A 16,197-nucleotide genomic window follows, 5' to 3' on the forward strand; every position below is an offset into this window, starting at 1 on the left:
TTTAAAATTTTAAAAAAAAATTAGCTTAAAACCAAAAGATCAACTGGTAACCAAGATTTTCTTAAATTTGGGATTAAAAAAGCACTTTAGGCTGGGCATGGTGGCTCACGCCTATAATCCCAGCACTTTGGGAGGCCGAGGTGAGTGGATTACCTGAGGCCAGGAGTTGGAGACCAGCCTGGCCAACATGGCGAAACCCTGTCTCTACTAAAAATACAGAAATTAGCCAGGCATGGTGGAGCAAGCCTGTACTGTCATGCCAGCTACTAGGAGTCACTTGAACCTGGGAAGCAGAGGTTGTAGTGAGCGGAGATCTTGCCACTGCACTCTAGCCTGAGCAACAGAGCGAGACTTTGTCTGAAAAATAAACAGAAAAACTCTATGTTTTATAGATGAGCAAATGAAGAAATAAGAGGTTCTAATACTTTCTCTAAAGCAAACTGACAGCAGACGAGCCAAATCTGGAAGGCTTTTAAAAGTTATTAGAATGTATTACAAACGTTAAAGAACAGAAGGCCTTGCATTTAAAAAAAAAAAAAAAAGTTTTCATCAGCTCTTGAAACATTGGAAAATGGGACAACGTTGAGCCCACACTTCCCAGTGGCAATCATTTGAAGTTGAATCATGGCTGCCCCTTTCAGATGGGGTATGAGCCTTCCGGTCGACCCCTGCCCGCAGCAGCTACTTTTTTTGTTTTTTTTTTGAGATGTAGTCTCGCTCAGTCGCCCAGGCTGGAGTGCAGTAGTGCGATCTCAGCTCACTGCAAGCTCCGCCTCTCGGGTTCACGCCATTCTCCTGCCTCAGCCTCCCGAGTAGCTGGGACCACAGGCGCCTGCCACCTGCCACGGGCTAGTTTTTTGTATTTTTTAGTAGAGACGGGGTTTCACCGTGTTAGTCAGGATGATCTCAATCTCCTGACCTCGTGATCCGCCCGCGTCGGCCTCCCGCCTCGGGCTCCCAAAGTGCTGGGATTACAGGAGTGAGCCACCAAGCCCGACCTTTTTTTTTTTTTTTTTTTTGAGATGGAGTTTCGCTCTTGTTGCCCAGGCTGGAGTGCAATGGCATGATCTCAGCTTAGTGCAACCTCCATCTCCCAGATTTAAGCGATTCTCCTGTCTCAGCCTCCTTAGCAGATGGGACTACAGGTGTGCGCCACCTTGCCCGGCCAATTTTTGTATTTTTAGTAGAGACAGGGTTTCATCATGTTGGCCCAGCTGGTCTCGAACTCTCGACCTCAGGTGATCCCGCCCGCCTCGGCCTCCTAAACCGCTGGGATTACAGGCGTGAGCCGCCGCGCCCGGCCATTTTTTATTTATTTATTTAAATTATTATTATTTTTAACCAGGAGACATTTGAATCTGAGACAGTTAAGAAAACACTTTATTTGTAAAGAGAAAATGGAACTTACTACATATGCCAAAATAAATCTGTAACACGGGCCACTTCTCTGGGCCCCATCTTGAGTAGGTTAAAGGGTTACCTTAGAGACTAGAAACACAATTAAGAGGCACAAATCCACACGGAGAATATGCATATTTTGTCTCCTTTCCCCCCAAAACAAGTTGCATATACTTGTGTAAACACTGGTTGATTTGGAAAACATGTCTAGTACTGCAGACAAAATGTGCTGAGATGAAAGGAAATAAAGCCACGAAAACAGGGCCAGGTACAATGGCTCACGCCTGTAATCCCAACGCTTTGGGAGGCTGAGGTGGGAGGATCACTTGAGGCCAAGGAGTTCAAGACCAGCCTGGGCAACATAGTGAGACCCCATCTCTGCAAAAAATAATTTTAAAAAATAGCCAGGTGTGGCTTGGCACGGTGGCTCACGCCTGTAATCCCAGCACTTCGGGAGGCTGAGGCAGGTGGATCACCTAAGGTCAGGAGTTTGAGACCAGCCTGGCCAACATGGTGAAACCCCATCTCTACTAAAACTACAAACATTAGCTGGGCGTGGTGACGGGTGCCTATAGTCCCAGCTATTCGGGAGGCTGAAGACAGGGAGAATCGCTTGAACCTGGGAGGCGGCGGTTGCAGTGAGCCGAGACCTGCCATTGCACTCCAACATGGGTGACAGAGCGAGACTCCAATTCAAAAAGAAAAAAATTAGCCAGGTGTGATGGTGCACACCTGTAGTTTTAGCTGCTTGAGAGGCTGAGGCAGGAGGATCACTGAAGCCCAGGAGGTTGAGCCTACGAGTTATGAACATGCCACTGCACTCCAGCCTGAGTAACAAAGTGAGACCTTGTGTCTTAAAAACACAAGACACTAAAATAGCGACAAGAGCAGTTTACTTGGCTTGGAGGTCAAAGTTGCATTTGATGATAAATTCCCAGAGTGCCTTTGGTCAGTGGGAGAAGAGATATTCAGGAACACTGGGGTTTGGGAGTTTTATTCTCTTCTTTCTTACACCCATAAAGCCATCTGTCCATTCATTCATTTTTTTTTTCTCTTGCCTATAGCAAAACTGAAAGGGCCTTTAAACTCCAGTTTAACTTTAAATTTTATTCCCAAGATCCTCTAAATAGCAGCAGCTCTCAAATCCCAGCTCCAGCTTAGTGCCTTGCTAGCAGTGATACTGTGAAAAAAAAATCTAGCTGGCAGAACCTTGGTTTCTCCATTTGTGAAATGAAAGTACTGGATGATAATCCTGGCTCTGCCAATTTCCTGGACTTTCACCTGCTTCTTGCAGTTGAAGATGGTCTCTGATACCATCCCAGTTGGGGTGGAATGTCCTGGGTTTTGGGTTTGTTTTTTGGCATGTCCAGCATTTGTGGAAAAAGAAGATGCCCTATCTTCAGAAGGCACAAAACTAGGTTTTTTTTTGTTTTTGTTTTTGTTTTTGACGGAGTCTCACTCTGTCGCCCAGTCTAGTGCAGTGGCACAATCTCAGCTCACTGCAAACTCTGCCTTCTGGGTTCAAGCGATTCTGCTGCCTCAGCCTCCCGAATAGCTGGGACCACAGGTGTGTACCACCACACCCGGCTTTTTTTTTTTTTTTTTTTTAATTTTTAGTAGAGATGAGGTTTCACCATGTTGGCCAGGATGGTCTCAAACTCCTGAACTCAGGTGATCCACCTGCCTCAGCCTCCAGGCTCAGCCTGGAATTACAGGCATGAGCCACTGCACCCGGCCCAAACTAGGTTTTGAAGGTGGAATAAGTTCTTCTAGCTGAGAAGGATCTCAACCTCTTGCAAGTTACTTTTTCACTCTTAAGGGCCCTTAAAGAAGCATTTGCTTAGCTCTACATCCAGGCCATCTCCGCCTTCCGGAAGAGCAACAGACCAGCAACTGGCATTAAGGTCCCGTGGGTGGGTGGGGCATAGAATTGCGGGGGTGACCCGGAAGAGCAACAGACCAGCAACTGGCATTAAGGTCACGTGGGTGGGGCATAGAATTGCGGGGGTGACGGTTCCAGCCAATCCAGACAATGAATCATTGTTTGGAGAAACCAGAGCCTCAAAGGGTGAATGCACTGACTAGCGCTGGCTCTCCATCTGTTGACACATTTGTTGAGTGCCTACTCTATGCCAAAGCACTGTGTTTTGGCGCCCTCGGGAGCACAAAATTGAGATAGATCCTGCCCTCAGGGCTTAATAAAGTAGCTCTCAGTCAAGGGTTAGAGCAAGGGTTGACAAACTACAGCCCCAGAGGGCCACCTGTTCACGTAAATAAAGTTTTATTGGAACACCAGCCACACTCATTCGTGTTCACGCAGTGTCTGTGGCAGCTTTTACATTACAACAGCAGGGTTGAGCATTGGCAGCAGAGGTCATATGGCCTGCAAAGCCTAAAATCTTCACTTTCTACCCCTTTACAAAAAAGTTTGCCAATTCCTGCTAGAGAAGAGATGACATACAACAAAGAACTTAAACGAGTGATCAGGGAACACAAATTATTTACATAATAAAATTTCAGAGAGATGGGGGGGGCTGGCTGAATTTAAAAAGCATGAATTATATGAGGCTTGATTACTGCGAAGAGATAAGTCACCTTAAAGTTACTTACATTTAACATACAATTTATATGCACTGGTTTAAAACACGCACACACACACACAAAATGTAACACAAGCCACCTACTGATCTGGTACAGATGACAAAAGGGTGATCAGTTCCAACTTCAAAAGGAAAACTGGCTATGATGAGTCCATACCGAAAAAGTCACTGTCATTTATGGGTGGTCTAAGGGATTTTTTTCAAGGGTAATTTTACCTGCTTGATTGTTCATTTGAGGGTACACACTGAACTTTGGAACTACCGCTTGCATGGGTTCATGCCTCCAAAGCAGCCAACACTAAAGTGTTGGCTGGGCACAGTGGCTCCTGCCTGTAACCCCAGCACTTTGGAAGGCTGAGGCGGGAGGCTCACTTAAGCCCAGGAGTTCGAGACCAGCCTGGGCAACACAGTGAGACCCCATCTCTATTTCAAAAATCATAATAATAAAAAGAAAATAGTCTCTGTGCATAAGCACAACAAACCCCACTAAGGTGTTGAAGGACCCATTTTAATGAACAGTTAAGAATGGTTTGTATGTTATACTCTTGCTTTTTTTGTTTTGACTTTTAAACAAAGAAAAAGAGGCTGCTTTCGAATTTAGGGTTGATCAAAACAGTTTGTCTTTTTTTTTTTTTTTTTTTTGGTAGAGACAGGGTCTCGCCATGTTTACCCAGGCTGCTCTTGAAGTCCTGAGCTCAAGCAGTCCTCCCACCTTGGCCCCCCAAAGTGCTGAGATTATAGGCAGAAGCCACTGCGCCCAGCATCTTTGCTATTGAAACATCAAATGAAATCATACTAACGTGAGAACCCAATTCCGTTTAAAGGAAAAGCTCATTAAATAACCATCACCATTGTCTGGCCCTGGGGAAACTACGGGAATTAATGAGCGTTTATAGTTCTTGCCCTCTCATTCTCAAACAGCTTAGATAAAATCCCAAGGGACTGCTGCTGAAAGCGTCCTGCTGCAAATTACAAGAAAATCAGCCCAGCTTCAAGCAGAAAATGCCAACGACCAGGGCTGGGGAGCAGATTTCACGTAAGAACATCCAGACGCTAAGGAAACACCGAGGAATACTGTACAAGAGACACTGCAGTCACGTTGTGGAAGCTGCCACTGAGATGCACAGGGTGTGTTTGCTTGGAGAAAAGGCTCCGACATTCCAAGGAAAGGTTCCAACATTACAAACCGCTGTCCTTACGTGTAAAAGCTTTGAGGTGCACCCCTCTTCCACACTAGCTGATGTAGGAGTTAGAGGTAGTAAATGTGTGCATACAAAATTCAAACCTGTTTTGAAAAGCCCACCGTAGAAAGCATGCTTAAAAAAACGGAATTCAGCTGTAGGCCAGAAAATCAGTAGCATTATGGAAGGAAATTAAACTAGAAGTTTAAAAAACAGCCAATAGGCAGGTCCTTCCCCATGGTAGAAGGGAGCCTGGGTATTGTGCAATCTCACACCCACTGAAAAAATGCCATGCATGCCTCTAAATGCTCTGAGAAAGAATGCTTTGCACTAAGCCACAGCAACACATACCCCGTGACTTTGGAAAGCCAACGTGCAGCGCTTCATTTCTTATCCTGATGCACAAAACACAGGGCTCCATGGGCCTGAGATTTCAGTCTAGCCTGAAAAGACTAGTGAGCAGAGCCCTAAAATTGTCCATTCAAGGCAAAAAGCACTTTCTTATATCTCGTGACAAAAAAAAAAAAAAAGAAATAAAAATGAAAATAGAACCACAAAATAGGCAGACATGGTGGCTCACACCTGTAATCCCAGCACTTTGGGAGGCTGAAGCGGGTGGATCACCTGAGGTTAGGAGTTCGAGACCAGCCTGGCCAACATGGTGAAACCCCATCTCTACTAAAAATGCAAAAATTAGCTGAGTGTGGTGGTGTGCGCCTGTAATCCCAGCTACTTGGGAGGCTGAGGCAGTAGAATCGCTTGAACCCAGGAGGCGGAGGTGGAGTTTGCAGTGAGCTGAGATCACATCATTGCACTCCAGCCTGGGTGACAGAGCGAGACTCTGTCTCAAAAAAAAAAAAAAAAGAGCCGCAAAACGGTATGTTGGTTCATTAGGCTGCTTTTTTCAAGCCCCGCTTCCCCAGAATACTGCCCTAAGAGACGGCTATGGAGTCTCTGCTGGTAGCTGCCAAGTAGCAAAGATATTTTCAAGAGTCAAAAAATGAAATACAAAATTTGATTTACAACACACTAAAAATGCTTTCCCTCCCCAAACTAAATAAGTTTTTTTTTTTGTTTTTGTTTTTTGTTTTTCTTAAAAATCTTTCCTCCTAGCCCTTTTGCTTGGGACTAGCCGGCAGTGATTTTCCTGGTTACTCCTCCATCTGGGCCCAGGCCTCTTCAGCCTTTTGGTAGTACTGGTTGGCCAGCCGGCCCTTCATGGCTTCCATGGCTGCCTCTGCTGCCTGGGTATACAAGTCCCCTGAAAGACAGCAAAAGGGGGCACAAAGAGGTGAACCACCTGTTGTTTTTGCCAGCCCAGGGTCCCCCATCACCCTTCCCAAAAGAGCACCCTGAGGTTTCCCTAAGAACTCAAACTACTCCATGGGCCCTCTCCCTCCAGGTGTTCTTGGCAGGGCTCTAAAGGTGGGCCTGTGATCAACTCCAGCCAATCATAGCACTCTTCCCATCCCCCACCAAGCCACAGTGATTGGTCCACACTTAGTCATGGCCAATCAGAGTAAGCCATCTACACAATAACTACTGTTGGTTTGGGGTATGTAGATGATTCAGTTTGAGCCAATGAGAATCAGGGTGAGAACTTTTGCAGAACTAATTGGGGATGTGCAAAAGCAATAGAAATGAAGACTATAAACAGCTTCATGTCAGCTAGGTCAGGTTTTATCAAGTGAATTTGTGCAAAACATACAAATATACTTTGGGTTTTTGGAGCTTTTTGGATTTAGAAATTTCAAATAAAAGATTATAGATTTGCATCATTCTTCTTTTTTTGAGATGGAGTCTCACTCTGTCACCCCCACTGGAGTCCAGTGGCGGGATCTCAGCTCACTGTCACCACTGTCTCTGGGGTTCAAGCGATTCTCCTGTGTCAGCCTCCTGAGTAGCTGGGATTACAGGCACCTGCCACCATGCCTGGCTAATTTTTGTATTTTTAGTAAAGACGGGGTTTCACCATTTTGGCCAGGCTGGTCTCGAACTCCTGACCTCAGGTGATCCACCCACCTCGGCCTCCCAAAGTGCTGGGATTACTGGCATGAGCCACTATGCCCAGCCTAGATTTGCATTATTCTTTGTTAATTTTTAAAATATAACTTAAAAACTTTTAAAACTTAGCCTCATAACTGTGAAATTAGGAACTTAGTATGTTTATTATATGTTAGGGACTGAATACTGTGTCCCCACTAGGCTCCCCATCCATTAATTCATATGTTGAACTCTTCATTCACAAATGTCACTGCACTGCATTTCGAGACACACAGTCTGTGTCTTAGGCCACTTTATGTTGCTATGACAGAATTCCACAGACTAAATAATTTATAATGAAAAGAAATTTATTTGGCTCACAGTTCTAGAGCCTGGGAAGTCCAAGAGCATAGCACCAGCATCTGGCAACGGCCTTGGTGCTGCATCATCCCATGCCAGAAGGTGGAAGAGCAAGAGAGGCAGAAAGCAAGTGAGCAAGAGGGGGCCAAATTTGCTTTTATAACAAAGCTACTTTTGTGATGACTGACCAATTTGCATGATAACAACATTAATCACCTCTTAACAGTCCCACCTCTTGACACCTTCACAATGGTGATTACAGTTCAACATGAGATTTGGAGGGGAACGTTCATACTCTAGCAGCCTGTGAGGAGGTGATAAAGCTTAAACGAGGTCATAAGGGTTGGGCCCTAATCACACAGAGCTCATGCCCTTTTAGGAAGCAGAAGAGACAGCAGAGCTCTCTTGCTGTCTCCCCACTTGCATCCAGGAGAAAGGTCATGTGAGGACACAGTGAGAAAGCTGTTGTCTACAAGCCAGAAACCAAACTGGCCAGCACCTTGATCTTGGAATTCCCAGCCTCCAGAACTGTGAGAAATAATTTTTTTTGTTTTGTTTTTTTGAGACAGGGTCTCACTCTGTTGCCCAGGCTGAACTGCAGTCGTATGATCATGGCTCACTGCATGTGCCACCACACCCAGTTAATTAAAACAATTTCTTTTGTAGAGGCGAGGTTTACCTATGTTGCTCAGGCTGGTCTTGAACTCCTAGACTCAAGTGATCCTCCCATCTTGGCCTCCCAAAGTGCTGGGATTACAGGCATGAGCCACTGTGCCCAGCAATTTTTGTAGTTTAAACCACCCAGTCTATAGCATTTGGTTTTGGCAGCCCAGGAAGATTAATACATTATGTAACAGAAAAAAATATATACAACTTATCTATCAACTGATGAGTGGATAAACAAAGGCTGTATACCCAACAAATGGAATATTATGTAGTAATAAGAAGGAATGAAGTACTGATACATGCTTCAACACAGATAAATCTTGAAAAAGTTATGCTAAATGAAAGAAGCAGATACAAAAACCCACAAATTGTATACTCCCAGTTATATAAAATCTCCAGAATAGGCAAATCTATAGGGACAAAAAGTATAGTGGTTGCCAGGATGGGGAAGGACTGCTAACTGGTACGGGATTTCCTTCTGGGGTGATGGAAATGTTCTGGAATTACACAGCAGTGATAAGTGCACAACATATGACTACTATAGTAAAACCCACTAGGGCCAGGTATAGTGGCTCATGTCTGTAATCAAAAGACTTTGGGAAGCCAAGGCAGGAGGATAGCCTGAGGCTAGGAATTCAAAACCAGCCTGGGCAACATAGCAAGACTCAGTCAATACAAAAAACTTTTAAAAACTGCCTGGGTGTGGAGGCAAGTACCTGTAGTCCCAGCTGCTTGGGAGGCTGAGGCAAGAGGATTGCTAGAGCATAGGAGTTCCAGGCTGCAGTGAGCTGTGACTGTGCCACTGCACGTCAGCCTGAGTGACACAGTGAGATTTTATCTCAAAGAGAAAAAAGGGCCGGTCGCAGTGGCTCACGCCTGTAGTCCCAGCACTTTGGGACACTGAGGCGGGTGGATCACGAGGTTAGGAGATTGAGACCATCCTGGCTAACACAGTGAAACCATGTCTCCACTAAATATATAAAAAATTAGCCAGGCATGGTGGTGGGCACCTGCAGTCCCAGCTACTCAGAAGGCGGAGGCAGGAGAATGGCGTGAATCCAGGGGTGGAGCTTGCAGTGAGCCAAGATGACACAGTTGCACTCCAGCCTGGGTGACAGAGTGACACTCCGTCTCAAGAAAGAAAGAAAGAAAGAAAGAAAGAAAGGAAGAAAGGAAGAAAGGAAGAAAGAGAGAAAAGGAAAGGAGGCCAGGCATGATGGCTCACACCTATAATCCCAGCACTTTGGGAGGCCGAGGCGGGCAGATCACCTGAGATCAAGAGTTCAAGACCAGCCTGGCCAACATGGGGAAACCCCATCTCTACTAAAAATAGAAAAATTAGCTGGGTGTGTGCCTGTAGTCCCAACTATGCAGGAGGTTGAGGCATGAGAATCACCTGAACGTGGGAGGCGAAGGTTGCAGTGAGCACAGATGGCCCACTGCACTCCAGCCTGGGCTACAAGAGTGAAACTCTGGGCCAGGCATGGTGGCTCACACCTGTAATCCAGCACTTGAGAGGCTGAGGTGGGTGGATCACTTGAGGCCAGGAGTTGCAGACCAGCCTGGCCAACATGGCGAAACCCCGTCTCTACTAAAAATACGAAAATTTGCTGTGCATGGTGGCACACCTGTAATCCCAGCTACTCAGGAGGCTGAGGCAGGAGAATCACTGGAACTCGGGAGGTGGAGGCTGCAGCGAGCCGAGATCACGCCATTGTAGTCCAGCCTGGGCAATAGAGCCAGACTCCATCTCGGGGAAAAAAAAAAAAAAAAGGAAAGGAAAGGAAAAATCCCCCTATAAACTATAAACTTTAAGATGGCAAATTTTGTTACGAAAATCTCAATTTTTAAAATTGCAACCTCCCCCAACAAAGCCCTAATATATAACCATTAAAACAACAATGTTCATCTTCACACTAGCTCCATAAATTCCCCTCCCTGGAGGAAGAGATTCAGCCTGTCATCTTGTCATAACCCCAGTGGAATGGAAATTATGTCCCTCCCAGCCTGGCCCTGTCGCAGCCCAGGGGCAGGTCTGCCGGGCCCCACCTGATCTCTGCGGGTCCTTCTCCAGCCCATAGCCTCCTGTGAACAGCATTTCGGCCTCCCTGGCCAGCATCGTGTACCGGGGCTCGTCCTGCATTCCGTCGTACTCACCACCCTCATCACAGTCCGTCATCTCCAGGGCAGTTTTGTACCAGTGCAGGGCCTCCAGCCAGTCTCGGCACCTTGCCAGGAGATACAGAGGGAAAGGGGGAGGTTACCAAGGCAACAGGGCAGAGGGAGGAGGGCCTTCCAGCAGGAGGGGTGAGTCAGGGATCCCAGCAGGGCCATGACCTATGGTTCACGACCTATCTTGCCCAAGCCCAATACATCTATGAAGCACCTTCATATTGTGATATTCATTCATCCATTCATTCACTCACTCATTCATTCATTCATTTTTGAGACAGTCTCGTTCTGTCACCCAGCTGGAGTGCAGTGGTGCAATCTCGGCCCACTGCAGCCTCTGCCTCTCAAGTTCAAGTGATTCTCCTGTCTCAGCCTCCTGAGTAGTTGGGAGTACAGGTGCATGCCACCACGCTCAGCTAATTTTTTGTATTTTTAGTAAAGACGGCATTTCACCATGTTGGCCAGGCTGGTCTCGAACTCCTACCCTTGAGTGATCCACCCGCCTCAGCCTCCCAAGGTGCTGGGATTACAGACATGAGCCACTGTGCTCGGCCAATATTTATTAAGAGAGTAGTTGACCAGCCCAGGAAACAAAGAGAGAGACCCTGTCTCTACAAAAAACAAAACAAAACCAAAAAACAGTGACTATAGTAAAAAAAAAATGTAATCGTATATTTTAAAATAACTAAGAGTATAAATAGTTTATACCACAATGAATAAATGCTTGAGGTGATGGATATCCCATTTACCCTGATGTGATTGTTACACATTTCACGCCCATATCAAAAGAGCTCATGTAACCCATATACACACTTACTATGTACCCACAAAAATTAAAAAATACAATAAACACACAAAAAATTAGCTGGGGGTGGTGATGGACACCTGTAGCCCCAGCTATTTCGGAGGCTGAGGTGGGAGGATTGCTTGAGCCCAGGAGTTAGAGGCTGCAGTGAGCTATGATCATGCCACTGCACTCCAGCCTGGGCAATAGAGTATGACCCTGTGTTTTAATTAAAAAAAAAAAAAAAGAGCAGTCAAGTTACTTTCCTTAATTAAATCAGTATATTACAACAATTTTCCAACAGAGGAAAGTAAAGGGAAGCTTAGCTAGGACACCCCTTGAGGAAGGGGCCCATTTTTATAGTTGGCACGGAGGCAGCCATGAGCTAGCATTAGCAATGGCTGAGTGCCCTAGCTAAGCTGTCCTCTGACTTGTAGAGAAGTAGATTGGGGGCGGGGTCCTCTGCAGAGGCAGCTAGAGCCATCTGCACTAACGGCAATCACCGTATGCTCTGCTGTGCCGGCCAGCTGTGATTTGCCTCCAGCACAATGCAGAACTCACCCCAGAATAGCTGAGTCTCCTCTTCCAGCTCTGCCCCTCGACCCTCAACTCCTCCTACTGCAGCCCACGTATGGCCAAACCAGCCAGGGCACACATAGGTTCCAGCCAAACCCACACACCACAGAATACACAGCAAACAGGGCGGAGGGTTCTTTTTCTTTGGGTGTAATCCGTTTGAGTAATTATTTATAGTACATCAGGAAAGAGCAAATACAGTGACACAGATAAGGCCTGTGGGTCTCGTGAAACATTCCAGAAGCAATAGGTCTGATGACTTGCTGTCCCTGCCTTGCTGCCATGGTGCCCTCTGAGGCCCTGTCTGACAGGCGCTGCCCTCCAGGACGGGCTCCTGTTCGTCTGCCTTTGCACCAGGCTCACCGGCTGCCATCCATTCCCCAAACATACCCGCTCCTGCCTGGTGTGTGGCCTTTGCACCCGCTGTTCCCTCACCTTGGAAGATTTCTCCTCCAACTCTTTCTGCACCTGACTCCTTGCTCTGGTTGGAACGTGTGTCCCCTCCAAAACCCATGTTGAGATTTGCTTGCCATTGTGAGGTATTAGGAGGTAGGATCTTTGAGAGGTGATTGGGCTTTGACGGTTTCGCCCTCATGAGCGGATTTCTGCCATTATGAGGAAAGTGGATTTATTCAAAAAGGGCAGGTTCAGCCCTCTTTCGCTCTCTCTTTTGTCTTTTCTTGAAATAGGGTTTCACTGCATTGCCCAGGCAGGAGTGCAGTGACACAATCATAGCTCACTGCAGCCTCAAAGTCCTGGGCTCCAGCAATCCTCCCATTTTAACCTCCTGAGTAGCTGGGATGACAGTGGCATGTCACCATGCCTGGCTAATTTTTAAAATTTTTCGTAGAGACACACTCTTATCAGGTTGCCCAAGCTGGTCCTGAACTCCTGGACTCAAATGATTCTCCTGCCTCAGCCTCCCAAAATGCTGGGATTACAGGCATAAGCCACTGTGCTTGGCTTGCTCTCCCTCCCTTTCCTTTCCTTCTGCCATGTGATGACACAGCAAGAAGGCCCTTGCAAGATGCCGGCATATTGATATTAGACTTCCCAGGCTCCAGAACTAAGAGCCAGCAAATTTCTGTTCATGAGAAATTCCCCAGCCTCAGGTATTCTGTTACCAGCACAGAACAGGCTAAGACACTCAGCATCCCTCCAGTCTCAGCTCACATATCACCTCTTTAGAGATTCTGTCCCCAAACACTGTTTCTTACTACAACCACCAAAATCTCTAATTCTCCTTATTCACTTGTTTATCATGGTGTCCCCTGACTAGAATGTAAGCCCCATGAAAGCAGGAGACCCTTGTCTGTTTTGCTGTATTTGTCTGCTGCATTCCCAAGGTCTGGCAAACAGCATAGGCTCAATGAATGTCTGGTAAATGAAAAAATGCAAACAAGTGGCTGGCTGGCATGGTTCTCAGGAAACAACCTGGACTTTATTTTATCTTATTAAAAAATGGCCAGATATGGTGGCTCATGCCTGTGATCTCAGCACTTTGGGAGGCCTAGGTTGGAGGATCTCTTGAGCCCATGAGTTTGAGACCAGCCTGGGCAACATGGCAAAACCCCAGCTCTACAAAAAATACAAGTTAGTTGGGTATGGTGGTGCATGCCTGTGGTCCTAGCTACTCGAGAGGCTAAGGCGGGAGGATAGCCTGAGCCTGAGAGGTTGAGACTGCAGTGACCTATGATTACACCATTGCACTCGAGCCTGGGTGACAGAGCAAGACTGTGTCTCAAATAAATAAATAGATAAATAAATAAAAGTTAAATTTAAAAAATGAACCATTCGAAAATTATTGGTGACATGCTCAACAAACTTTTTATTTATTTATTTATTTTTTTAAGACAGAGTTTCATGCTTGTTGCCCAGGCTAGAGTGGAATGATGTGATCTTGGCTCACTGCACCCTCCGCCTCTTGTGTTAAAGTGGTTCTCCTCCTTCAACCTCCCAAGTAGCTGAAGTAGCTGGGATTACAGGCGCCTGCCACCACCCCAGCTAATTTTGTATTTTTAGTAGAGACAGGGTTTCAGAATGTTGTTCAGGCTGGTCTCAATCTCTTGACCTTGTGATCCACCCGCCTCAGCCTCCCAAAGTGTTAGGATTACAGGCGTGAGCCATCATGCTGGGCTGGATTTTAACACTGACTAGGAGACACTAGACTAGATTATTTCTCTCCTTTCTGCTCTGACCTTCCCTGGTCTTAAAGGGCAAAGCAAAATTGGCCTGAAAACATTAAATGGGAAAGGCCTAATCGCTGAGCCCCGCCCACCCCAACCCGATGCTATCCATTGGTGAGCGCACCCATCCTTCCTTGGCGTTTCCAGCATCTTCTCCTTCCCCTACTGGATGGTAACTTCTGGGGCCTGAATCCCTTAAACACAAATTTGGGCCTGCACAGAGCCCTGCCTTACCCATAGCTGGCCCTTAATTAATGTTCTTTGCATGGGAGGGGTTGGAACTTCTTTGAATAAGGAAGAAGAATAAGGAAATGACTAGAGCAGAAGCAATAAAGAAATATTTTTGATAGATTTAACTAAATAAATATTAAAAACCAGTGTGGCCCCAAACCCAGTAAACAATGGTCATTATATGGCATCTGTGCCCTCCCTCTATCTATGGAAGACGTATTTGGAAAAAAAAAAAAAAAAAGTCTTTTAAAGTGAAATGTGGCCAGGTACAGCGGCTCACACTTGTAATACCAGCACTTTGGGAGACTGAGGTAGGAGGATTGCTTGAGGCCAGGAGTTTGAGACCAGCCTGGGCATCATAGCAAGCCCTTGTCTCTACAAAAAAATTACAAAAATTAGCCAGGTATGGTGGCACATGCCTATGGTCCCAGCTACTCAGGAGGCTTAAGCAGGAGGATCACTTGAGCCCAGAAGGTCAAAGCTGCAGTTAGCTATGATCACACCACTGCACTCCAGCCTGGGTAACAGAGAGACCCTGTCTCAAAAATAGATAAATACATAGATAAAAAATAGGCCAGGCATGGTGGCTCACATCTGTAATCCCAGCACTTTGGGAGGCCGAGGCAGGTGGGATTACCCGAGTTCAGGAGTTTGAGACCAGCCTAGCCAACATGGTGAAACCCTGTCTCTATTAAAAATACAAAAATTAGCTGGGTATCATGGTACACATCTGTAGTCCCAGCTACTGGGGAGGCTGAGGCAGGAGAATCGCTTGAACCTGGGAGGTGGAGGTTGCAGTGAGCTGAGATCACGCCATTGCACTCCAGCCTGGGAGACAGAGAAAGACCCTGTCTCAAAAATAAAATAAAAAGGCTGGGAGCGGTGGCTCAGGTCTGTAATCCCAGCACTATGGGAGGCAGAGGCAGGTAGACTGCCTGAGGTCAGGAGTTCAAGACCAGCCTGGCCAATATGGTGAAATCCTGTCTCTTTTTAAAATATAAAAATTAGCTGGGTATGGTGGCAGGCACCTATAATATCAGCCACTTGGGAGGCTGAGGCAGGAGAATCACTTGAACCCAGGAGGTGGAGGTTGCAGTGAGGTGAGATTGCACCAGTGCATTCAAGCCTGTTCGACAGAGTGAGAGTCTGTCTCAGAAATAATAATAATACTAAAATAAAAATAAAAAATAAAGAGAAAAGTATACCAAAGGGTTAATAGCCTTAATATGTAAATAATTTTTACAAATCAATAAAAACCTATCACCTCAAATAGAAATAAAAGGTAGACAAAGGCCAGGAAGAGAAAGCACAGATGCAAATACTCAGTGCCCAGTTCCAGGCTCCGCCCCATGCATGATGCGCTTCCCCAGTGCACTCAATGGGCACCATATGTATACACTGACATTTGACCTAATACAATCATGTCAGTCTTTTTTGTTTACTTCCCTTCCATGCCAGTAGACAGTACATCGGAGGAGGGGTGAGAAGATGTAAGTTGGCTCTGCCACTTGTTAAATATTTGACCATGGGCAAGCCCCTTTACATCTCAGAACTAGTTTAGTCACCCATAAAATAGAGCCAAAATACCTGCCCTAGTCAGGAGTGGTGGCTCACACCTGTAATCCCATTGGGAGGCTGAGGACAGAAGTTTGCTTGAGCCCACGAGTTCGAGACCAGTCTGAACAACATAATGAGACCCCATCTCCACAAGAAATTTAAAAATGTAGGTGGGTGTGGTGGTACATGCCTGTAGTCCCAGCTACTCAGGAGGCTGAGGTGGGAGGACCACATGAGCCCAGGAGGTAGAGGTTGCAGTGAGTTATGATGGCGCCACTGTCCTCCAGCCTGGGTGAAAGAGCGAGATCCTATTTCTAAAATATAATAATAAGTAGGAAAAATCAATTAAAATCACCCATAATCCTAACTAGGGATACCTCCTCTGACCTGGATGCTGCATATTCTTTCAGATTTTTTTCTCAGGCAAATCATTACCTATACTGGCTACAGTGGCTGCCCCATATCACATGACTTTTATCTTTTTTTTTTTTTTTTTTTTTTTT

The 16,197-nt window shown here is 46.0% G+C and overlaps 1 protein-coding gene across 1 annotated transcript in view; it reads right to left on the reverse strand.

Annotated features, from left to right (window-relative positions):
* Positions 1-3,667: 3,667 nt before the first annotated feature.
* Positions 3,668-16,197, reverse strand: part of EEF2K (eukaryotic elongation factor 2 kinase) — an 85,088-nt gene continuing 72,558 nt past the window's right edge. The window contains exons 17-18 of the mRNA XM_025371195.1: positions 10,238-10,416; positions 3,668-6,440 (exon numbers count right to left, since the gene is read on the reverse strand). Coding sequence (XP_025226980.1) covers positions 6,331-6,440; positions 10,238-10,416 — 289 coding nt within the window. The 3' untranslated portion in view covers positions 3,668-6,330. The remainder of the gene's footprint in view (positions 6,441-10,237; positions 10,417-16,197) is intronic.

This window comes from Theropithecus gelada, chromosome 20, assembly GCF_003255815.1.
Source record: "Theropithecus gelada isolate Dixy chromosome 20, Tgel_1.0, whole genome shotgun sequence".
Classification (NCBI taxonomy): domain Eukaryota; kingdom Metazoa; phylum Chordata; class Mammalia; order Primates; family Cercopithecidae; genus Theropithecus; species Theropithecus gelada.